The following is a 20420-nucleotide window of genomic DNA, read 5'->3' as shown; positions in this document are numbered from 1 at the left end:
ACTCCTTCGTCCTATTTGAACCTGTCAGCTCCAGGATCAGATACAAATTTTACCAAAAACCAGTGACGAACATAACAGAATACCAATCGCTTGAAATGGTCGTTCATTGCAAATTCGATTTTTCGATGACGTTCATTGACGATCTGGACCACGATTTCTGCTTCACTATCAATGACCTACCGCAACCTTCGTGCAACACGCCGGAGTTTCTGACGGAAAATTGCAGACGTTCTCGAGTGCTGTTGCTCAAGGTGGTGACGCCAAGACTCGTTCTCGCCGAGCGCCTGCTTGCGGAGTACCCACATCTTAACATCAAAATCATCCACCTGATACGAGACCCAAGAGCAATAATTGCGTCTGCCCGCAGAATGCCCTGGGACAAGAACATAAGCCTAAACGATGAAAACATTTTGTGTTCCAACCTGAGGAGCGACATGAAGACTGGGGATGTGATAGAGAGAACTCACCCGAACAGGTTGGTCTTCAATTAACTTACCAACTTTCTAGGCTGCATGGGTAATAAGTCATCTTCCCAAGTGGGTATCTGTGTCATAGTTCTAAGTTGGTCATTCAATCACTCACTCTCCGTTGTTATCTTAGAAGGTCTGTCGGCAGGTCCTCACTATAAAATACCGGTCTCTATGTCATTGGGTCGCTATATGGCCGACAGGTCAAATCGCCTTCGATACTCGTGAAGGGACGCTTGTCGGAGACCAACACTGTCGTGCATCGAATGGACTATCATGATCCCTCCCCTCGAGAACGTAGTATACAGTATAACACTTTTTGACTGTAACATTATCAGCCGCACGCCACGGGACAGATCACATCCATTGAATTAGATCAATCGGCCCACAGGAAAATAGCCTGACGTAGAATGGCCCAGCAGCGCCCGCCAATACTCGAAAAAATTTTACACTACCCGGACGGAGCGCGCCGGAGCCGTCCATATATCTGTCCCGTGTTTCGAATTAGCCTACGGTCGAACGGCCACGCGTCATACGAAGATAAATTTTGGAACTGAACTAAGCTATCTGAAACCTAACCTCAGATGCTGTGAGCTAAAAGTTACGTAATTTAGCGAAGCTGTGGAAGTCGCTAGTCGAAGGACGATAGATTTTGGAACAGAACTTTGCTTTCTGAAACCTAACCTCAGATGCGGTGAACGTAAAATTACGTAATTTAACGATGCCGGGAAGTCATGTTCGATCTGCGGCCTGGTGGTGCACGGCAGGTTCTATGCAAGGCCGGAGGAGGACAAAGCCGAGTGGTTTACGGCTGATTGGTGGATGTCCGGAGAGATCCAAGGCGTTCGATTCAGGGCTTATTGGTGCACGAAATTGGTGGTGCACGGCTGCGCTCCCTGCAGTTCCACTGGCGACCTGGGCTGGTTGGTCGCAGTCCGTTGTCCGCAAGTTACAGTTCCAGCTAAAGTCAGGGTATGAAGTGATGATTCGATGCAACGTTCAGTGGTGGACAACCGTTACTCTCTGGACTATTAGCTTCAGAATACGGTGGCGTAAAGCTCCTTATATTTAAAGCGAGATGATGTCACGGGCTGGTTACCGACGGATGGCTTAATCCTTGGCTGATTAATTGGTGGTCGTCCGGAAATATGCTAGGCGTTCCTTTCAAGGCTGATTGGTGCATAAATTTGGTGGTGCACGGCTGCGTACCCGATCCCGCGATCTATCCGCTCCCCAATGAGTGACGCTCAAGATTTGAAGTCACGCTGCTATGCTAGCGACACTGGATTATTATAGCTTCTCTTATTGGTAGTTGCCTCACTTGCACCACCGCCAGCTTGCTTTCCCTGTTTCCCTTGAGAATTGCAGTGTACGTAGGAAGGAAGTTTCTTCTAAATCATAAATTGAGAAATAATTTAGTACGAGAATGTAGCGTGCTGCGATCATCAACCACAGTCCAACGCACTTAAATATAGTCATTATCTCATCCAATGAGGAAAGAGGACGGATGTTTAACAGCGCTGAGCGCTGAACATCTTCCGTTATAATATTGCAATTCCGGTTCACGAAGCGGATTATTTGCAAACACCTCGAGGTTGAGTCGGGACTGTTTTGAATTTCATTCGAAATTGTATACTCACGGTCTTGTTATTGTTGCAGATTAGTTCAAATATTCGAAGTATATTTATCAGTAGAATTTTTGAATAGATTTTTTCGAACGGGAAGTTAAATACATATTTAAAATTTTGTAGGATTTGAAATGACTTTGAATTCAATATTAAAAAACGTTATTCCTCTTCTGAATAGGTTATCCATTAACTAGTAATCAATTATTTCAAACACATTCTAACATAGCAAAATCACACACATACGTTTGCTTGCTTTGTGTTCACAATTTGAATGAATATCATTTATTTTTATCTTCAGCTTTACTTTTAAACAAACTTCTTTGATCCCAATAAAATTGCGAGTGGTTTTAAAAGTTGCTGACAGTTACAGGAGGATGCGGTATGAGGATTTGGCCATGGCACCCTTGGAAATAATGAAGAAAATATTTAAGTTTCTAGATGAGCCTTTCACCCCCCGCGTGGCAACGTTCATGAGGAAACACACTCACGCATTGAAGGTAATTTCGCGTTCAGTGGGGATGCCATTGACTCTACCTGTAAGTTAACCTGAACATATTAAATGTTAAAGTATATTTATTTTATTCGCAAGTTTCACATTATTCTACAATTCATATTATTTGCTATTGAATATTCCCACTTTCCGTTCCATCTAGGGTTTCAAGCTTTATTTGATTGGAAAGAAGAGCACGTACAATTTATTAGGCCAGTGAATTATTAATCACCATTTACTAGATAATATATAATTTATCTGCTGGAACTGTCGCATTTTCTCTATTGGAGACTGGACACCTTTTGTTAACGTCATTTGGCTGCTGCTAACTCACCTACTCAAAGGGATTATTCAATTATTGTTTGCCAAAAAATAGTGTAAACTATTGAAGATTGGTTACATTGTGTATATATATAATTTGAATGATTAGATTAAAATATTTGAAACAGTATCAAGAAATTGATCGAAAAATAGTAGATTAGAGTTATGCAAATTTGCACCATAAAAAAAATTAACTGTTGTGGAAGTCGAGTTTCATAATATTGTAATGTTTCATATGTATTGTCAATATGTCATATGTAATATTGTAATATGTCGCACCGTGGGGTTCGAGGACAGAACTCAAGGGTTCAATAAATATTTGGGGACTGTAAGGGGTCGATTAATGAAAATAAAAAGAATCAGCATGATTAATTATTTACCATATATTAGAGAAGACTGCCGCTTTATCCTAATATGGCAGGGGCAGTGGCATTCTTTAAATGAAATAGCTTCACATGAAATAAAAATTTCAAAAGCAATGATTCGTGAAAACTTACGAGATATTGCTCGTTAATATCTAGGTGAAGAATACGAGGAGCCTCTTCATGTTTAATTTGTGAGGCAATCTTTAGCTGAGGCTGCAACCCGCATCCTTCTTGGAAATAATGAAGAAAATATTTAAGTTTCTAGATGAGCCTTTCACCCCCCGCGTGGCAACGTTCATGAGGAAACACACTCACGCATTGAAGGAGGAGGCTGACATTCACGAGTTATTATCCACTAAGAAAATGTCAAAAAAATTATCTTTTCAATGGAGACTGAGGAACAACTTTTCTGAGGTAGAGAAGATTCAAGATGCGTGTCGTGATGTTATCCAATCCATGCACCTCAAGATGTTCACCTCAGCGCACGAATATGCAACGCAGCCGCTGGATGTGCGGCTGTCTTGAATAACCATTGGAATTTCGGGATGCATGCTAAACAGAGGCCAGCATTGCCCAACACCAGCAACACTTTTATACTCCTTCCCATGCGCAAACCTGCTACAGGACAGTGTAACCTAAATGATTATGTGTTGAAAGCCAATATAGGCAAAAATTTCCGGCACTGAAATGTACCAGCGTGCCAATGAGCAGTAAGCCTGTCTCTTATACACATCTAGATGTGTATAAGAGACAGATTTGCATTCATGCAACATCGCCATTTGCATTCATGCAACATCGCCATTTGCATTCATGCAACATCGCCATTTGCATTCATGCAACATCGCTATTTGCATTCATGCAACATCGCTATTTGCATACATGCAACATTGTCATTTGCATTCATACAACATCGCCATCAAACCTGCATGCGAAAGTGTCGGATGAAAGGCTGGATAAAAGGTAGATGCAGAAATATTTGCCACCGTCGATTGAGATTGCGGCAGTTGTGAATTTATTTTATAAACCCATTAAATCCAAAAAGCTGGTCACGATGATTGTGCCGACGATTCATCCGTGAATGCTAGAACTTCACGACGTCACAAAATAGGAGTCAAGCATAAACGAAACTCAACTCCCGCATTTACGAACCTAGAAATGGCGAAAAATTCAGTCGGCTATAAATTGTGTCTTAGCGATGATGAAACTTCCAGTCATGCAGCAGATCTTGCGGCCAATTTCAGTGAGCTCAATATCCATACAAAATTATAGAACACATTTGGCATCAAATTTAAACGAATTAGAAGGCGATACTTTGAATCAAATTCATAATCAGGTCATTAGACAATATCACTTAAAAATAAAATTTCAAATAGATCTAAAGCTCTGACTTGCTTACTAATCTTTTAATTTTACAAGAATAGCAGGATTGCAATTGAGTTCAGTGCTGATGATGATCAATTCGCATTTAGAGCTTTTGTTCCTCGATCATTGAAAGACTGAACCAATTTACATAGACCTGATCCGCCAATAAAGACAGATCAGTAGGGCAACATGGGGCAGTGCGCCCCCCTTTTTTAAACTAAATTTTTGATGAAGTTTTAATTGATACGAGGTGGTTCTTTGTTTTGTTTAAAGGTACAACTAATGAGGAATTTATGATGTGAATTAGACGCCTATAGAGTTATTCAATTTTTAATGAAACACTATTTTGTAAAAAAGCGTCAAAATGGGCCCATTGCCCCACCCCTGGGGCAATGGTTCCATGGGCTTGGGGCAAGGTGCCTACCCTTGGTCCCTTTACCACAATTGCATATTTTTCGTCTAAAAATGATAAAACAACACTTTACGGTTAAAAATAAGAAAAATATAATAAAAAATATGACATTCATTCATTTATTAACAACTCAAAAAATTAAATCCTTAACTTGAAAAAATATACTCTTGGCTTAAAAAATCTATCACAGACGCGCAGAAAAATATTTCATTGACATAAAAATATATATCCTTGACTTGAAAAATATATCCTTGCGATAAAAAAATTTGTCCTTGACATGAAAAAAATTACCCATGACTAGAAAAAATATATTTAGTTGATCAGAAAAAAAATTTTGTTCCAGTTTCGTCCATAATCCAGGTATTATATCGTAATTTCAGCCAACACCATAAAGATTCATCAACTTTTGGCTCATTGGTGTTGGCTGAAATCAACTTTTGGCAAGGCAAGAGTCAATAACTCGATAAGGGGTCATAAATACGCATAACTAGAAACTAAACCTGTTGCCTTGAGGCGGCAAATCAAAAAATCATGCAATATGAAGTGTAATTTGTAATTCAAAAAGCTAGTCATAGTTTTGTTTTCAACGAATAGAATTTGAGATATTGCCGGCATATTTACACTACATACACTATGCAGTGAAGGACAATTGACAATCTCTTATAACACACTCTTCCATCGACAGAGCATACATAATTTAAAGTTAAGAATGCCTGAGCTGTATCGCATCTCATAGAAATAACGTGCTGAGTTTGGACGAAAAATGAAAGGGATTGATAAACATCTATTATGTGTGAGTGATAGTCAGTAAGATCACCAAGTTGATGCCATTTCAAGTAAATGAGAATTTTACTTCATAGAAATATTTATGCATTTTTAAATTGCTTTTTGAAGAACTAGCTAGTTATCTTAAAATCATTATATCTGAGAAGATACTCAAGGCATTCAAGAAAATGTAACTAAATCAATAAATCTTCTTTGGTAATACATGTGGTGTGCATGCATGTTTGTCCAGGAACGTAAATGAAAAAAGAAATGCTAGCAGAGAGGAAGAATGCATAAGTGTATGAGAATCTCGAACTGTAAGAGAAAGAACAATCGTGTTAGAAGGCGGAAATATTGAAGAATATGTTTGTGGGACAATGAATAATTAATGGCGACGTATATACCTAAAAATATTTAGAACGAAGACAGGGACAACATGAATAATATTTAAAGACGTGAAAATATTTGAACACTTTATAAGTTCAAATTTAGAAGTCTGTTAAAAAGTAAGATAGCGTACTGATGAATGAACACCAACTATTGTTTTGGAACCTTTAATTTTTTAATAGACATAGACGCTGGATATGTGCAATTGCATACTAGACACGTATTGTTGATGACGCTATTGTCATGCGTCGAATGTTGAATGCAATATTGGAAGAGCTCGTTGTTTAATTAAGCAGAACAACGTTGGGCTATGCGGCTTGTTGGGGATAAATTTCTAAGTGGACTGGAATAAAGTCCCGGACTGAGTGGTCTGGAATTTTTTTAGGTATTTTAAAGTCATTTTTAAAGCCTGGCCATTTATCTTTAAGTTAAAAATTATTTAGTCTCCTATTGTTGATGACGAATATTGAAATGTTACTTAGGTTCATCGCCGTCTTAGATGCTGCAGAAATGAATTGTTCAAATGAAACTAATCTAATGTCATTCGATATCTATTCCAAATCGTCTACTAAATAGGATCTTATGGTGATGAGTATAGAGCAAACCAACCTACACTATTTCAACAACTAGTGTTGACTTGCATATTTATTTACTTAATGCGTTGGTTGGAAATCATATAAATATTCTCAACACACTTGTACTATACGCAAACGAAAAACTAGCCGCAATAGATATATTAATATTTTACATCTGATAGCTTCGACAGAAGCGTCATGCGAAAGTAAGCATCGTCATGTGACAATATTCATCTATCACAATATAAAGAAAATAAAGAAACTGATAAACAAATCTCTCGATAAACTATTATAAAAAATTCGACCTAACTAAAACACAGATGATATAATTAGGAATAAGCATCAAAGGTGTGCGAGGAAAGCTTTCCAGCCAGCCATAGCGGTAAGGTGGAGAGACGGGATAATAAGTGTGGAGGAAGAAGGTGCTGGGGAAAGTGACGCTGGGCTCAAATCTTGCAGAGTGAGTATGGTGATGAGGCAGGCCGTGTAGAACAGTTCATATTTACGGCAATCCATCGCGGTTGACGGACCTTACGACTATATCGGTATGTGTAAGAAGTGATAGCATGTGTAAAAACTCTTTGAAGTAGACGCAATACCGCTATCTATGTGGAATAATAACTTGTGAGCTGAGTCATTGTTGGTTTCAAGCTCGTGTGGTGAGAGGGGTCAATTGAGTATAGCTGCATAGGTGCCAGGGTGACAATATCTATAGCATATAGAAGATTGATGTTGGCTCCAAGGCTGATTTAAGGATTAAATTTGTGGCCTACGGCTGCGCACCCATTCGATCCAGGTAAAAGGCTACGACATCGACCGTTAAGTTGGAGTAACTTAAAACGCGAGTTACATCGCGGCGCGCATAAATGTTTGCTACAGCGGGCGGGGGCGGGGGAGGGGGGCTTGCGAGGGAACCCAGCCCTTTTATAGAATCACGGCTTCCGCCCAATACTGCGGTCTTGATTGATCGCGTGACCTATCACGTGCTGTTGTCCATGCTGACTCAGGTCTGGAATTTTCCAACAATCTCTATCACGTCAAGTGAATATTACGTCTCAATTACAGATGATCAAATTATATCACATGATAATAATAATATTACAAATGATCATAATGATAAGATAATGAATATAATGAGACGCCAGATTGATACCGGACAATTTCAAGCGGATAAATACTGTAAACGTTTTAAAGACATGGTTTCCGTTCAAAAATTTACAGCGATTCCATATTAATAAAAAAAGGCACCAAGTGTGAAACCCAGAATCAAAAAATGGCTCTCAGATTGTAAATATGTTTAGCAAACCTTTTGTTAGCATAGTTTTTAATAGTCTATTTCGGCCTCCGGCATGCTCCCCTGTAGCTGAGGCGGCTTTTTGCCTTTCCCGTAAAGCATAAATATGCATGGACTATGAGTAGAGACTTCTATTTGGTACAGTGTTTGCCTTTGACTATTTGAGAATAACAATGGATATTGGAAAGTAACGAAATGAAAAAATTAAACCTAAAATCTACGTCGATATGTGATAAATTAATCCTGGAACAGACGTAAAACAACCTTGTTTCAACATGAAGCAACGTCGAGCATGGAACATTGAATTTCAATATATTTTCCAACAGCTATTTAACACTAAAATATGACCAAAATTAAGGTTGTTAGCATGTAGGTTATCACTTTTAGTATGAATTCAAATATATTTCAACCTGTAGTTCAGAACTTGAATGAATCAAAGTATGATCAGATTATTTCGATCGCTCAGCCGAAATTATTTTCTTGCCCCCTCAATCATTAAATGTTAATATTTTGGTTTTATACATATGCGAACGCTTACTAAGCGTCACCAAACTTCAACTAGGTCTTGTAAAATGAACTAAATTTAATTTTGCCATGTTCGAAGCTCACCGCAGCAACATTGAATTTCGAATTCATTTAATTGTAGAAGAAATAGAGCAAACCTTATACGGTCATAAATAACATAAATTCAGAGAACATGATGTTATTCTAATTAATTACTTAAGAAAACTGGAATTTCGTTCATTCCAAAATCCATTCAAGTTCATCATGGGAATAAAAATGGAATCTATAATATATGCATTTCGACACAACTCCTTATATACAGACGCGTTTCAACCGTTGTACGAGTTACGCCGTTCCCTATATAGACTGAATTTAGATGGAGATCGTCGACGCAAAAAATGTATTTTACCTTATTGGTGTACAAATAGGATTATTCGAAAATAGTTCTATGTCATAAATTTTCATAGGGAACTGCAATCGAAATTTATTCACCATCCGTATGCCTTAATTTAACATCTAGAATGTGAGAATTAAATAGTTATGGATCGGAATAGGCGTACAATAATCTTTTAAATTCCGAAGAATTTAGGAAACATCTTCATAAGCAGTATTCAACCAAAAAAGTATGGTTGAAATTCAATTCGCTTTATATTTGTCATCAATGTACGCTTGGCACAATGTTGATATCAATCAAATTATATATCGAAATCTTCACTTTAGAGTACATAGGATCAGACACGTCAGAAATGTACTCTGCCATAATAGTTTTGATATCGTGTGCTTATGTTTAAAATTAGATTTAAAGCTCTCTTCAAATTTGATGTCAATCCGTATTATTTCAGAAAAACCTCTATTATGTGTCATTCATGCAATTTAGTGCACAGTAAAGGCGAACGAAAAAGCGGGACGAAATTTATACAAGTCAATAACACTTTAGCGAACAAGCATTGAGATATCCAGAAATTAAAATTTCAGAAAACAGTTCAAGAAAGTAAGAAGTATTAAGTATTATACGAATATTTATTCGTCTGCATTTTTAAAAATGTTGATTATTAATTGCAGGTTTAAATTGCACTTGAAAAATTTATAAAAATGCGGTCACTACACGAAATAATTTCTCTATAATTAAAATTTAGTTTATGCAAATGAAAAATTAATAACACAGCAATTTAATATGAATAATTAAATTCAATTCAATTTAGTCAAGTTACCTTAAATAATTACATATATATTGATACTTCCACTTTTTGAAAAAATGCGAAAAGAGCTACAATTTCATCGTCCGAGTCAAAACCTACATTTAAATGCTCATGTTTTAATTTTTGGGCATGGCAGGTGGTGATGCCATGCATAGAACGATGGTCAGATAATTAGTGATTGACTGAGGTATGATAAGGAAGCCTCAAACACAAACCAGACGCAGTAGTGGGTCACTTTGTGAGGTGATTTCAACTGACTATATATGGTAACTTGCCCGTGAAAAGGATAAGGCAATCCTGAATTAAATTAAATTCATTTGCAATAAGACCTTAATTATTAGCTAGTCCTTTCGATTCAAGTTCATCTGATGACATTCAGTTTGTTAGCTACTATAGTTACTATTATAATTTTTCTCATTATTTATTACTTTAACGTCGCATCCATGAACAAAAGGACACTACCGAAAAACTAAAATGGCCCAGAAAGAGTTATCGTGTTAACTGAAGTAAAACTTGGTCATGGGTGATATTTGAACGACCCTTCAAGATACACTACCGACTGAGATTTACAAGAAAAGATGCAAATCCTATTGTGACCACTAAATCCGTTATTCAGCCTATATAGTTGATAATATACTTATAACCATCTTATGCGATGGTCTTCACGTTTTCAGCCTATTTAATTCACACAAGGGCATGGCCAATGAAACTTTGCTAACTCGAGAGAATATTGAATTCCAATAAACAGAAACAGGCGTTTTATAATACTGTCTCAGGCCTCAAGCCACAGTCCAGGGCCTATAATGCTGCAGGTTGGAACAATTTTGCTTCGGGGGCGCAGCCGTGAACCACAAATTTTGCTTTAAAGTCATGGAGCCAACACTCAGCCTCAGCCTGCAATAACTTTACTTATCCTCAGGGGTAAAAGCCGCAGTCTACGCTAGAACATCGTAATCTGCACCAGAGATTCACTGCTTAAAGATAATATATAGCGCCGAAGGACTTCGGCCAAAACTTCATCATGCTAGCTCATAAGCAGGCAGTTCTGCATCCGGCCTCACCCACTACGGCCTAACATCTTTATACCCAACCTATATTCATGCTGCCCTGCTGACTCACAACCTTCTTGCAGCCAATAACTGGATCTACCTTCACACTTGCTCCTCCTCTCTCAGCAGCCAATTAGGCTGGGTTATGTCCGTTCAGATTCGTTTTGCGTGGTGAAATGTTGCAACCTGTCTAGGTTAGGTCAGGGGTTGGGCGGGAATAGTTTTGGCCAGATGCATTATGACCATGCTTAACTCGGGCATGCTTACGCTGAGCTGTGGACATATACGGACTTAGGAATAATTAGGAATATAATTCAAAGTGGTTTCACTAGAAGTTATAATTAGCATCGTATATTTCGGCAATTAAGATAAAAAATTGTAAGCGTTACAGTAAAACACGAGAGTTATTTTGCAGTGGTGCCGGCTTCACATGCACTCCTTGCCACACCCAGCAACGAGGCAGCACTTCTTGCCGGCGCTGCACTGCGCGGAGCTCTGACACTGGTCGTGGTATTGGATGCACACTCGGCCGAACGAATCAGGCGCTGGACATCTAATATAAAAATAATGAAGAAAATTAATTGTTTTTCTGACACATTTCAACCGACAGATCTATTATAAATTTTAGAAGTGCTGTCTACATATTCAACAAAGAAAGGAAGATACAAGACTCGATGAAATTTTTTTCGGTATCACTAATCGATTTTTATAATTTTTTGATTTATGAAGTTAAGAATATATGTAATTCTCCTTTGCAAGGTGTACTAGTGGCATTGAATATTTAAAATAATATGATGTTTTCAGAGTTAATGAATTGGAGAGTAATATAAGAAGTCCATAGTTGAGTTATTATCTAAGTTCACGAGAAACGACTCAATTTTTCATGGTAGGCTAATTTGATTTGTCCAAATTGGATATTTAATGGTACTTACTTTAAACAAAATTGAATCTCAGCAGACGATTATGGCACGTTTCAAAAGCTCAGGGATTTATTCAGTTCTTGACGTACGTACACGGAGTTGTTGGCGAGAAGGTCGACGCACTCGTGACCACAGCCCGCCACGAGGCAGCACCGCTGGCCGCTCTGCTGACACTGTCTCGAGTTCTTGCACTGGTCCCGGTAGATGAAGCAGTTACGGCCGTATGAGTTGGGGTCTGGGCACTGCCTTCTGAAAATTAAATACCACTTGGCGCTTGGCGGTGAAATATACGTGCAGGTAATGCCAACATTTTTCAATTGTCAAATGCAGTATTTTCCTGTGGCGGATAAAGTAGCTAGGAGTTTAAATGAGTGTCATGCACGTTTGCGAATTACGACCTGAACTTTTTTTACGATGAATTCCATACGAATTTGCTCAAAATAAGTATTTTTAGGAAGGAAAATGAGCTGAATGTGGAAACTAGAATACAAATGCGACATAATTTCAGCATAGAGTTCCATATTGAAAGAAATCTAATATAATATGATGTTCTCCCGCTCGATCATCCACTGACGTAACTTGCTTCAATCATGGCCATTTCTCGTCATGCAACAAAGCTAAATAGCTCATCGAAATGAGGCATTAATATAGTACTAATACAGCATTGCTGCATCCAATTTTGAATATAAATGTAAAGACATCGCCGAATTGAAACCTTTTAGAATTATTACGAGCGTGTAATGATATGTGAATACATGACCGAGGCAGAGACGGCCGGTGGTCGGGTTATCAACTTCGCCTATTTACAAAATATTCGAGCTCAGGATTCGTCCTGACATAGGAACACTCACCGCCTTTCTGACTGCCGTTCGACGCCAGATGCACAACTTATGACCAGGGCCTGTGGGGTAGAAAGACATTATTTACTATTGCATTCGTAGTAATAATATGTTTGATTCTATTATTTGAATAAAATCACGGGAAATTTATAATATAAAATACTGACGAAGGTAAATGAAGAGTAAATTTTGTGAATAGATCGTACGACTGAACGCAGCTCAAGCATTCGTTTTCTTTCATTACTGTAACAACTGATGTGCTTACCACGAGAAATGCTAAGATCAGCGGTCGGTGCTCCATTGCTACGCCGGTCGACTTTCAAGAATATTTATTCCTTGAGAAAGAATTTAACGAGTTTTAGGTGACAGGAAATTTAAAATAAAACAAAAAATTATACTAAATGCAGCAAGTGAGATAATGACCATGCGATTTAATTGCAAATCAAATGTGCTTAATCACAGTCACATTCGAACAAACGTCGCATAACACAACGACTCTTTGGTTTAACCCTTTGATCAGGGACACATTTACCGTCGTCTATGCTGCTAATACCTAGTGGCATGGCACCGAGAAGTCCAGACAGTTACAAAAGGGTAAGTACTAGATTAATGGATGCAACAGAACGTCTCGGTTAAATCTGAACAAACTTCATATTAGTGACATAACGGCTGTGAATGTGTGAAATGTAAGAGATTAAATGGAGGGGGTGATCAACGATCTTTGTATTCTTTTATTATTTGTCGTCAGGCAATCTTTTCCGAACAATTTTACAGATGCAAGTAAGAACCAACCACATTAAAGTAAACTGTGTGTTTTAGTCGGAAATCTCAGCAGCTGAAAACAGTGCAGCTGTAAAATGTAGCGTAAATGAAAGCCTCCAAGCTGGCGGTTCATGTTCCAATGAAATCGGTCAACATTGTTGGCCGATTTGGCAATTGTCACATAACTTTACATTGATTTGCATATCGAAAATCGGTATGATACTCATTATCTGATGTAGATATAGCAATGAATAGGCCAAAACCTGCTGTTTTTTCAAAGAGAACTCTATTTTCTGACAGTTACAGATATACAACTGCATGCAAAGAGTATACCGCGCAGTTTTTCTAACATCACTTAACAAGAAACTCATAATTCTTTCTAAATCAGCAAACATTTCTGCTGGTTTCGCAGGCGTCTCTCTCAATCAATACCAATTTTCATTTGACTGAATATCAGCGTCGTGCGTGATCTGCAGCACACTTCCCCACACGTAGTTCCACGCCATACTGCCAACTCGCTGCAGGAGAAGATAGTCCTTGACAGGACCGGAAAGAACTGCGCAGATGCTGCAGCTTGCCGATTTTTTGTCGATGCACCGCTATTGTCATACAGACAAAGTTGTTATATCAGGTGGGAACTAAATATAAAATAGATTTAAATTCTTATACGCGTAAAGGAATAAACTCTTTCATTCCCATAATCATCCCCTGTATGACCGAAAACAGGAAACTAATTATTGTTTTCCGGGAACTCACAATGGAAGGTTACAAATATTAGTTGGAGAATCATGCCGTGTACTTATATTCTTCAAACTTGACTTCTCTGCAATATATTTATAGATTACTCCCTACAACTGAGCCTGCGTTTCAATTCAAATAACAATTAACGTCGTTGCATTGTTCACTCTGAATTAAGTCAAACTTGTTTATTCCATTCGTACATTCGAGACAGAGAGCTATGTTAACTTCACATTTCGATAACAGGAACTGTCTTATCATGCATATATTCAGCAGTACCTCGGCGACACTTACCCGAGCTCACCTCACTCACCTGTGAGCTCTCCCAGCGAACTCAAACGCACAGCGCGACTCCAGCGCAACTCAACAGCGCATAATTCCCACAATTCTAAACGCATTTGCATGAAGTTAAGAACTTTGGAAATTAGTAGCAATAAGCCGTGATATGAATTATTAAGGATTATTATAGTAAACCTGAATATCATAAAGGTTTCAAACAGCATTCGGCAAGTATGTAGATTTATGGGAAAAGAGAAGACATTCAATCATTAACACCAGTCGGGTCCTGCAATTAAAAACGAGAAATTCTGTAAAATTCTGAAAATAAGTAGTAATTATTAGCAATAGGCCGCGATAAGATTTACCAAAAATTTGTGCGACATTACTTTTTTGCTTGAAACGAAATAAATAAAAAATTAGCTAGGTTATGTCAAGATAAGTTAGGATAGGATAAGTTTAGCCAGGATAGATTGGATCATAATAAATGACAAAGATCGTCTAACCTAGCCGATCCTAAACTTACATATTTTACCTTATACTCTTACATTACCTATTTATTACCTCTAAAAATTACTGCTTGGGGGCGAAGGATTTTGAGGAGGATGCGAGGCTGTGACTATACTGAGAATTTGGCCAAAGGTTCAACTAACTTATAAGTTGAATCCCGTTCACTTTGAAGCTATTGCATTTTGCTTCTGAAGAATAGCGCCGACTCTGGTGTCCCTTTTATGTCATTTTTTAATATCGCCGTTCGTCATTTTTTTAACTCTACTGACATCCAATTTGTTAATTCAAAGTTTCGTTTTGTCGGCAGAAGCGTGCAATTTTCTTGATTTATTGATAGGATTTATTGTAAATTAGTGCGATATTTTAAACAATGTTACTGTTCTATCAAATAAAATGCACTCTTCTATGAATTTTGTTATTTTGCACTCATCTACGAATTTCACTCTTCTTCTAATTGCACTCTTCTACGAATTTTGTTACGACCAGGTCTATTAATTTTCGTCTGAAAAACGACAACCTGTATTGATTCCGAGTTCAATTACGTATGTCACCGTGGATATTTTTCTCATCGTGCGCATTCTGAAGCGTATAGAAGTGTTGACGTATTGGAGTAAAGTTCTAAAATAAAATCTTAATTAGATTATATGTTTTTGATATGAAGCAGAATTGTCATTTGTAGCCTACCAGTTCGGTTGTATGAGGCATCGGCGGTCTTGTTGGTTCTATGGAACGTAGTACTAAGAATAGTGAGAAATCTTCTTTTTATTTACGGAGCAGAACTACAAAGTCATCAAGAAACCTTATAGCAAAAACAGTACGACCGACCATATTATATTTCCAGAGTTCGCCCTCTTCGTTACATTAACCTATTGACTGGGAGCACATCGTCAGCCAGTGAGAGATTGGCCTAATTTGACAGCAATCTAAAGTCACTGCGAGAAAATTTGACAAAATTGTTCATTAACCAAGAAATTAAAAGAAAAGGTGCAAAATTCTAATTGGATATAAGGATTGGATTTACATCAATTCGATATTTGTTTTTTTAGTTTGAATGTATGTTTGAGCTTATATCATCATAAATTGGCATACTCGAATGCTTCGGCAACTTCTCGCGAATCTCTGAACAGAACTCGTGAATAATGCACGAAAAAGACGATACAATAAATTTGATGACGTGAATTTCACTTTCATGGGTTATGTGGGTTATATCGAAAGCGCAAGTACTGTAAATGCAAAGAACAGATAATTGAATAATTATTAATAACTATAAATTATTTCTAATGTTAGTTGCAACTACACAGGTGCGGTTTAGTTAATATTTATATGCAGTATAGTTAACTATGTAAGCTTAAACGATTATGGCAAACATGATATTAAGCTAAAAAAAACTTTTAACCCATTAATTTCCCACTAGTATTGCAGATTGCCCGTAGCTAAACTAGCAAGATTGAATAGGTATAATAGTCCGGACTGCCAGGCCCAGCTTGGTCGCCCATTGTTGAAACGATGAAGAGTGCGTTCCAGGCGACACATGTTTCAGGGAGAGCGTAACCGTTTTATCATATTTCAGTAATTAAGGATACTTGGAAAGCAGTGTTATCTCATTTTCTTCAAGCTAGCAATGCCTATAATTCAGTGCATCTTTAGTGTATAATTCCAGGTTAAACTTCAGACTGGGATGTGCATACGTAATTCCAAATCAATTTCCGTTGACGCACGAGTGACCGCAGCCGTTACTGCAGCATCGTCCATTCCTCCCGCAGTCAGCGGAAGAAAAACACTCCTCTACGCATATGCCGATTGTCCCGCGTTTCAAGGCTGGGCACCTGTACGAATGTAGAAATTGAACAAATGCCACGAAAGAAAATGAGTTCATGTTTCAAATTATCAACAAAATTTTTCAGTTACACCTCATATTTTTACTATGCTTCCCGCTCTTCCTCCAATTTCCTTGAATTCAGTAAGGAATTAATCCGGCTTGGAAAATATCAAGAATGATTGTGAACATTTATCGGGTCTTTCGATGAGAAAGTTCCTCTATTTTCAGTCTTTAGCGAATTATATTAAATTACCTCGGTCTCTTGGCTTCAGTTGGTCCAGCCAATAGGGCCTGAAGGATGAAAGGTTTTCTTATAAATTGTAGAATCCGTAAATCATGTCCTTACGTAAGGATGCCTAAAATTTGGGCGTGAACTATGTAATGTAACAGTAATGATGGTGTGATTCGTTGCAATTTTGCAAGTCCAATTTGCAAGTGATTCGTTGCAAGTCCAATTTATTTTTATTTACAAATAAGACATGATATTAACATTGCTTTATGCCTTAGTTCCAAGAATAAGGTTTAGTAGCAATCTGTCACGTTGACAAAACACTTTTTATCAGATTGTATTGCTTTTTATAGTAGTTAATCGGTTGGTCAAAGACCGGCCAATATATTAATTTAACATGTTACAGCTCACTCACCATGAACAGAAAAAGGGCGAATAATTTTATCAAATTCATTATGATTGGGTTGACTTGTTCATGGATGACTCCGCTTCTGGAAATCTGAAAATAAAATTGATTTTTTTTAAATCAGTTGAATAGTGGAGCATTCATGTGTATGATATACATAGGAAGACCTATGTGCTTGTAAGTTTTTGCAAAGGTCACATGAAAATCGTGAATTGAAAATATTTTGGGGGTTACTTGTCACGTAAACGGGTTCTTCCTTCTGAGGTGACTGGTCTTTTCACAAACTACTTACGTTGTACGGGCTGACGCTGTTAAGTGCAGGCGCAAAATGACGTTCATCTTCACGCGTTTGGTTGATTTATACTAATTTGCTTCAAGGCTGATGCGAAGTAGCTGAGGCAACTGGTAAGTCGTGCACCGGATGTATGTAATATTCACTAATGTTAGAAATATTTGCTCTACTGTTCCCGAAATCAATTCCTAAATATCAGGTTGTTGTCATTTTCATTCGTCTTCCTTTACTCGGAAAGTAAGTATTTTCTTCGCGCTGCCTAAACAATACTTTTTATATGTGAAGCCAGTCTCTTCTTTATTATTGAACACCATCACAATCTTGGAAGGAAATTAGATTAGGAATCCCAGGTTTGCAGCGTGTTATTGTCTGACGCAGTAAACACAAATGGCCAGTAGTTTAAATTATAATATAACAACAACTTCACGAATGACAAAAAAAAATTACTGCCATCCGTAAATTGCTGATGTAATTGTTTTTGCCTCAACAATAATATTACGCGTATATTTTAGGTGCTCAAGTCTGAAAAATTTCTACCATTCTTGTTTTTTATGAAAATGTAAAATTCAAACCCATACATGACGTGAATTGGGTAACTGTCGTTTTATCGGAGGCCAAAAATTGTACATAATTTGAGTCAGTGTGTGAGGTCATTTAACGCTCAATGTACGAACAATGTTCTAGCTCAGAACTTGACTGTACCAAACATTACAAATAAATGGCAATCTGTACTTTTTAGTAATGATTAATAATAGTGGTTCTAGAATAGCTTTTTCATCAATAAAATTTACTTGTTAAGAAAATTAGAAGTGATTGAATCTTCAACTATCTTTCATGATAACTTTATAAATTTTAACAACACATGGAGTCATATTCAATCAAAATTTATTGATGGCTTTAAGAGTGCTCTTTTATTGTTGTATAATGACAACTTGCTAGTTTTCTCATGGAATGAAATGCTGATTGGTGAAAAACATTGGTTTTTGGTTGAAGAATAAACATCAAAACCTGGAGTTTTTCTCAAAACACTTTGAAAGGTGTCTTGAAGAGGTTTAGCCAACGCAGAAACATTCTCAACGTCGTTTTGAGTTGAGATTCAACGTTGATGCTCTGACCGCAAAGCATCGTACGAAGAAGTAACGAGGTGATTTTCGGGCATTACTTAACGTTGGCGTAATGACCAGCAACCAGGTTTTTGGTCTAATTTTTAGTGACGAATATTGAGTGACAGTTCGATCAAACATACAATTATCAAGAATAGGTGCCGTTCCTTTGTTTAATTCCAAGTCACTCAACATTTATTATTCACTTGATTGGTTAAGTGTATAATTCCTGGTCACTGTATAACATGGAAAAGGGCGTCAATTGGTAAAAAGTGCGTGTATGGGCACATATCCAATAAAAAAACGTGAATAACTTTAAGTTATTAATCTACACCTCATGAATTAAAGGTTGAAGCTATACATAAAATCAGCAAGATTATCGAACGCAATTTAGTACACGCAATTTCAGGAGCTGATTTCAACACTGTTCCATTGCAATTTTATGGACGTTTTTGCAGCTCCATTTTCAGAGGTAAATTAAAATTATATACTAGTGTCTACAGCCTCGGCGTTACATGAATAGCAATTTTCAAGATCATCGTAAATATCCACGTGATTGCAACGTCGTGGATGAGGGTTTCTAATGGACTCCTACGTCAGATTTGTTTTATCATTCTAGGCGAGACGAAACAATGTTGAGGGCTCAATCCTTACGCCAGCTAGACCTAAACATTCTAGCACATTTGTGGCTCGTGTCGTCCTTCAGACCCCTTTTCTCCCTTCCCCAAGGCTCAAGTCATACGCGGGTTTCTTAATTAAAGAGTGTAATTCTTAAGTTTTGAATTCTCAAGTCTTGAGGCTTTTCTGAAATTACATCAACAACAAATCAACGAATGCAACCTAATGGACTCATAAATAAATACAAATAAATATATAAATAATTGAATATCCTAATTTTAGACCAACTACAGAATATATTTCCACCATGGTTTACAGCCTAAGATTTCACGCCTATTTACACACATTTACATTCCAAGAGCTTCTTAGCTACCCTGATTCCACACGACACCTCCTTCACGGTTCCGCACAACAATTAATGACAAGCCGGGCATTCCTAACCCGTGCACGTAATGTACAAATTTCTTCAAACCTAAAAATACTTCTTGAATATAAAGATACTTGATGAATTAAAACCTGTTCTATAAAGCCCTAACAACAATGAGCTTTGGCACGATTGTAGATACAAATCGGTACCATTTCCAACGCAATTTTGGAAAATCAAAAGTACGCCGAGATGAGACATCTCGGAATAAAATACGATTTTTCCCCAATTAACGTCTCCTCAACGTTTCCAAAATTTCAAAATTTTTTCTACGTTAAATGATATCGTTAAATGTATATTTCGTGGATGAGAGCAAATAAGAAAGGCTAGAAAAGTACTGCTCATACTCTCCGAACCGGCCGACTCAAAAGGTGTGCCTCGTAAATTGCAGTTGCGGCAGCCACTTTATTTGGTTAGTGCAGATCGCGAGGGCTCAGCCGTATGCCACAAATTTTACTCGCAAATAAGCCCTGGAACCAACGGCCAGCCTCACCATGCATTAACTTTACTCAGCCTCAGAGCTAGAAGCCATAGACTACACTTGAATTCCGTAATCCAGATCAGCTTTACACTGCCGAAAACAATAGCGCCGTAGGTCTTCAGCCAATGCTTAAGCATGCGTGCTCTTAAGCAAGCAGTGCCTCATCCGGCTGTACCTACTTAGGC

General features: G+C 37.7%; 2 protein-coding genes and 1 long non-coding RNA gene across 5 annotated transcripts; 1 reads left to right on the top strand and 2 right to left on the bottom strand.

The window, feature by feature from the left end:
* The first annotated feature begins 8 nt into the window (after window positions 1-8).
* LOC108669635 (carbohydrate sulfotransferase 3) lies at window positions 9-3982 on the top strand. Its single transcript, XM_018157014.2, has 3 exons — window positions 9-475; window positions 2466-2592; window positions 3596-3982. Exons 1-3 carry the CDS (start codon window positions 96-98, stop codon window positions 3794-3796), a joined length of 708 nt encoding a protein of 235 aa, XP_018012503.1. The 5' UTR covers window positions 9-95; the 3' UTR covers window positions 3797-3982.
* Window positions 3983-11138: 7156 nt separating this feature from the next.
* LOC108669639 (waprin-Phi1) lies at window positions 11139-13850 on the bottom strand. Of its 3 annotated transcripts, XM_018157019.2 has the most exons (5): window positions 13772-13850; window positions 12843-12912; window positions 12590-12639; window positions 11832-11987; window positions 11139-11371 (listed from the first exon to the last, which is right to left on the bottom strand). In XM_018157019.2, the coding sequence occupies exons 2-5, from the start codon at window positions 12876-12878 to the stop codon at window positions 11245-11247; spliced, it is 369 nt and encodes a 122-aa protein (XP_018012508.1). In that variant the 5' UTR covers window positions 12879-12912; window positions 13772-13850; the 3' UTR covers window positions 11139-11244. The 3 variants fall into 3 exon arrangements, with proteins under 3 accessions (XP_018012508.1, XP_018012507.1, XP_018012509.1); XM_018157018.2 differs by lacking the exon at window positions 13772-13850 and having other exon boundaries at window positions 12843-13759; XM_018157020.2 differs by lacking the exon at window positions 13772-13850 and having other exon boundaries at window positions 11298-11371; window positions 11828-11987; window positions 12843-13761.
* Window positions 13851-15609: 1759 nt separating this feature from the next.
* LOC108669634 lies at window positions 15610-17696 on the bottom strand. The gene is made up of 4 exons (XR_001930675.2): window positions 17610-17696; window positions 17327-17410; window positions 16936-16973; window positions 15610-16689 (listed from the first exon to the last, which is right to left on the bottom strand). It is a non-coding gene; the product is annotated as an uncharacterized LOC108669634 (long non-coding RNA).
* Between the last annotated feature and the right edge of the window lie 2724 nt (window positions 17697-20420).

The sequence above is a fragment of the Hyalella azteca genome, unplaced genomic scaffold, assembly GCF_000764305.2.
Source record: "Hyalella azteca isolate HAZT.00-mixed unplaced genomic scaffold, Hazt_2.0.2 contig17656, whole genome shotgun sequence".
Lineage (NCBI taxonomy): Eukaryota > Metazoa > Arthropoda > Malacostraca > Amphipoda > Hyalellidae > Hyalella > Hyalella azteca.
The sequence above is the reverse complement of the archived record's forward strand: the minus strand, read 5'-3'. Positions and strand labels throughout refer to the sequence as shown.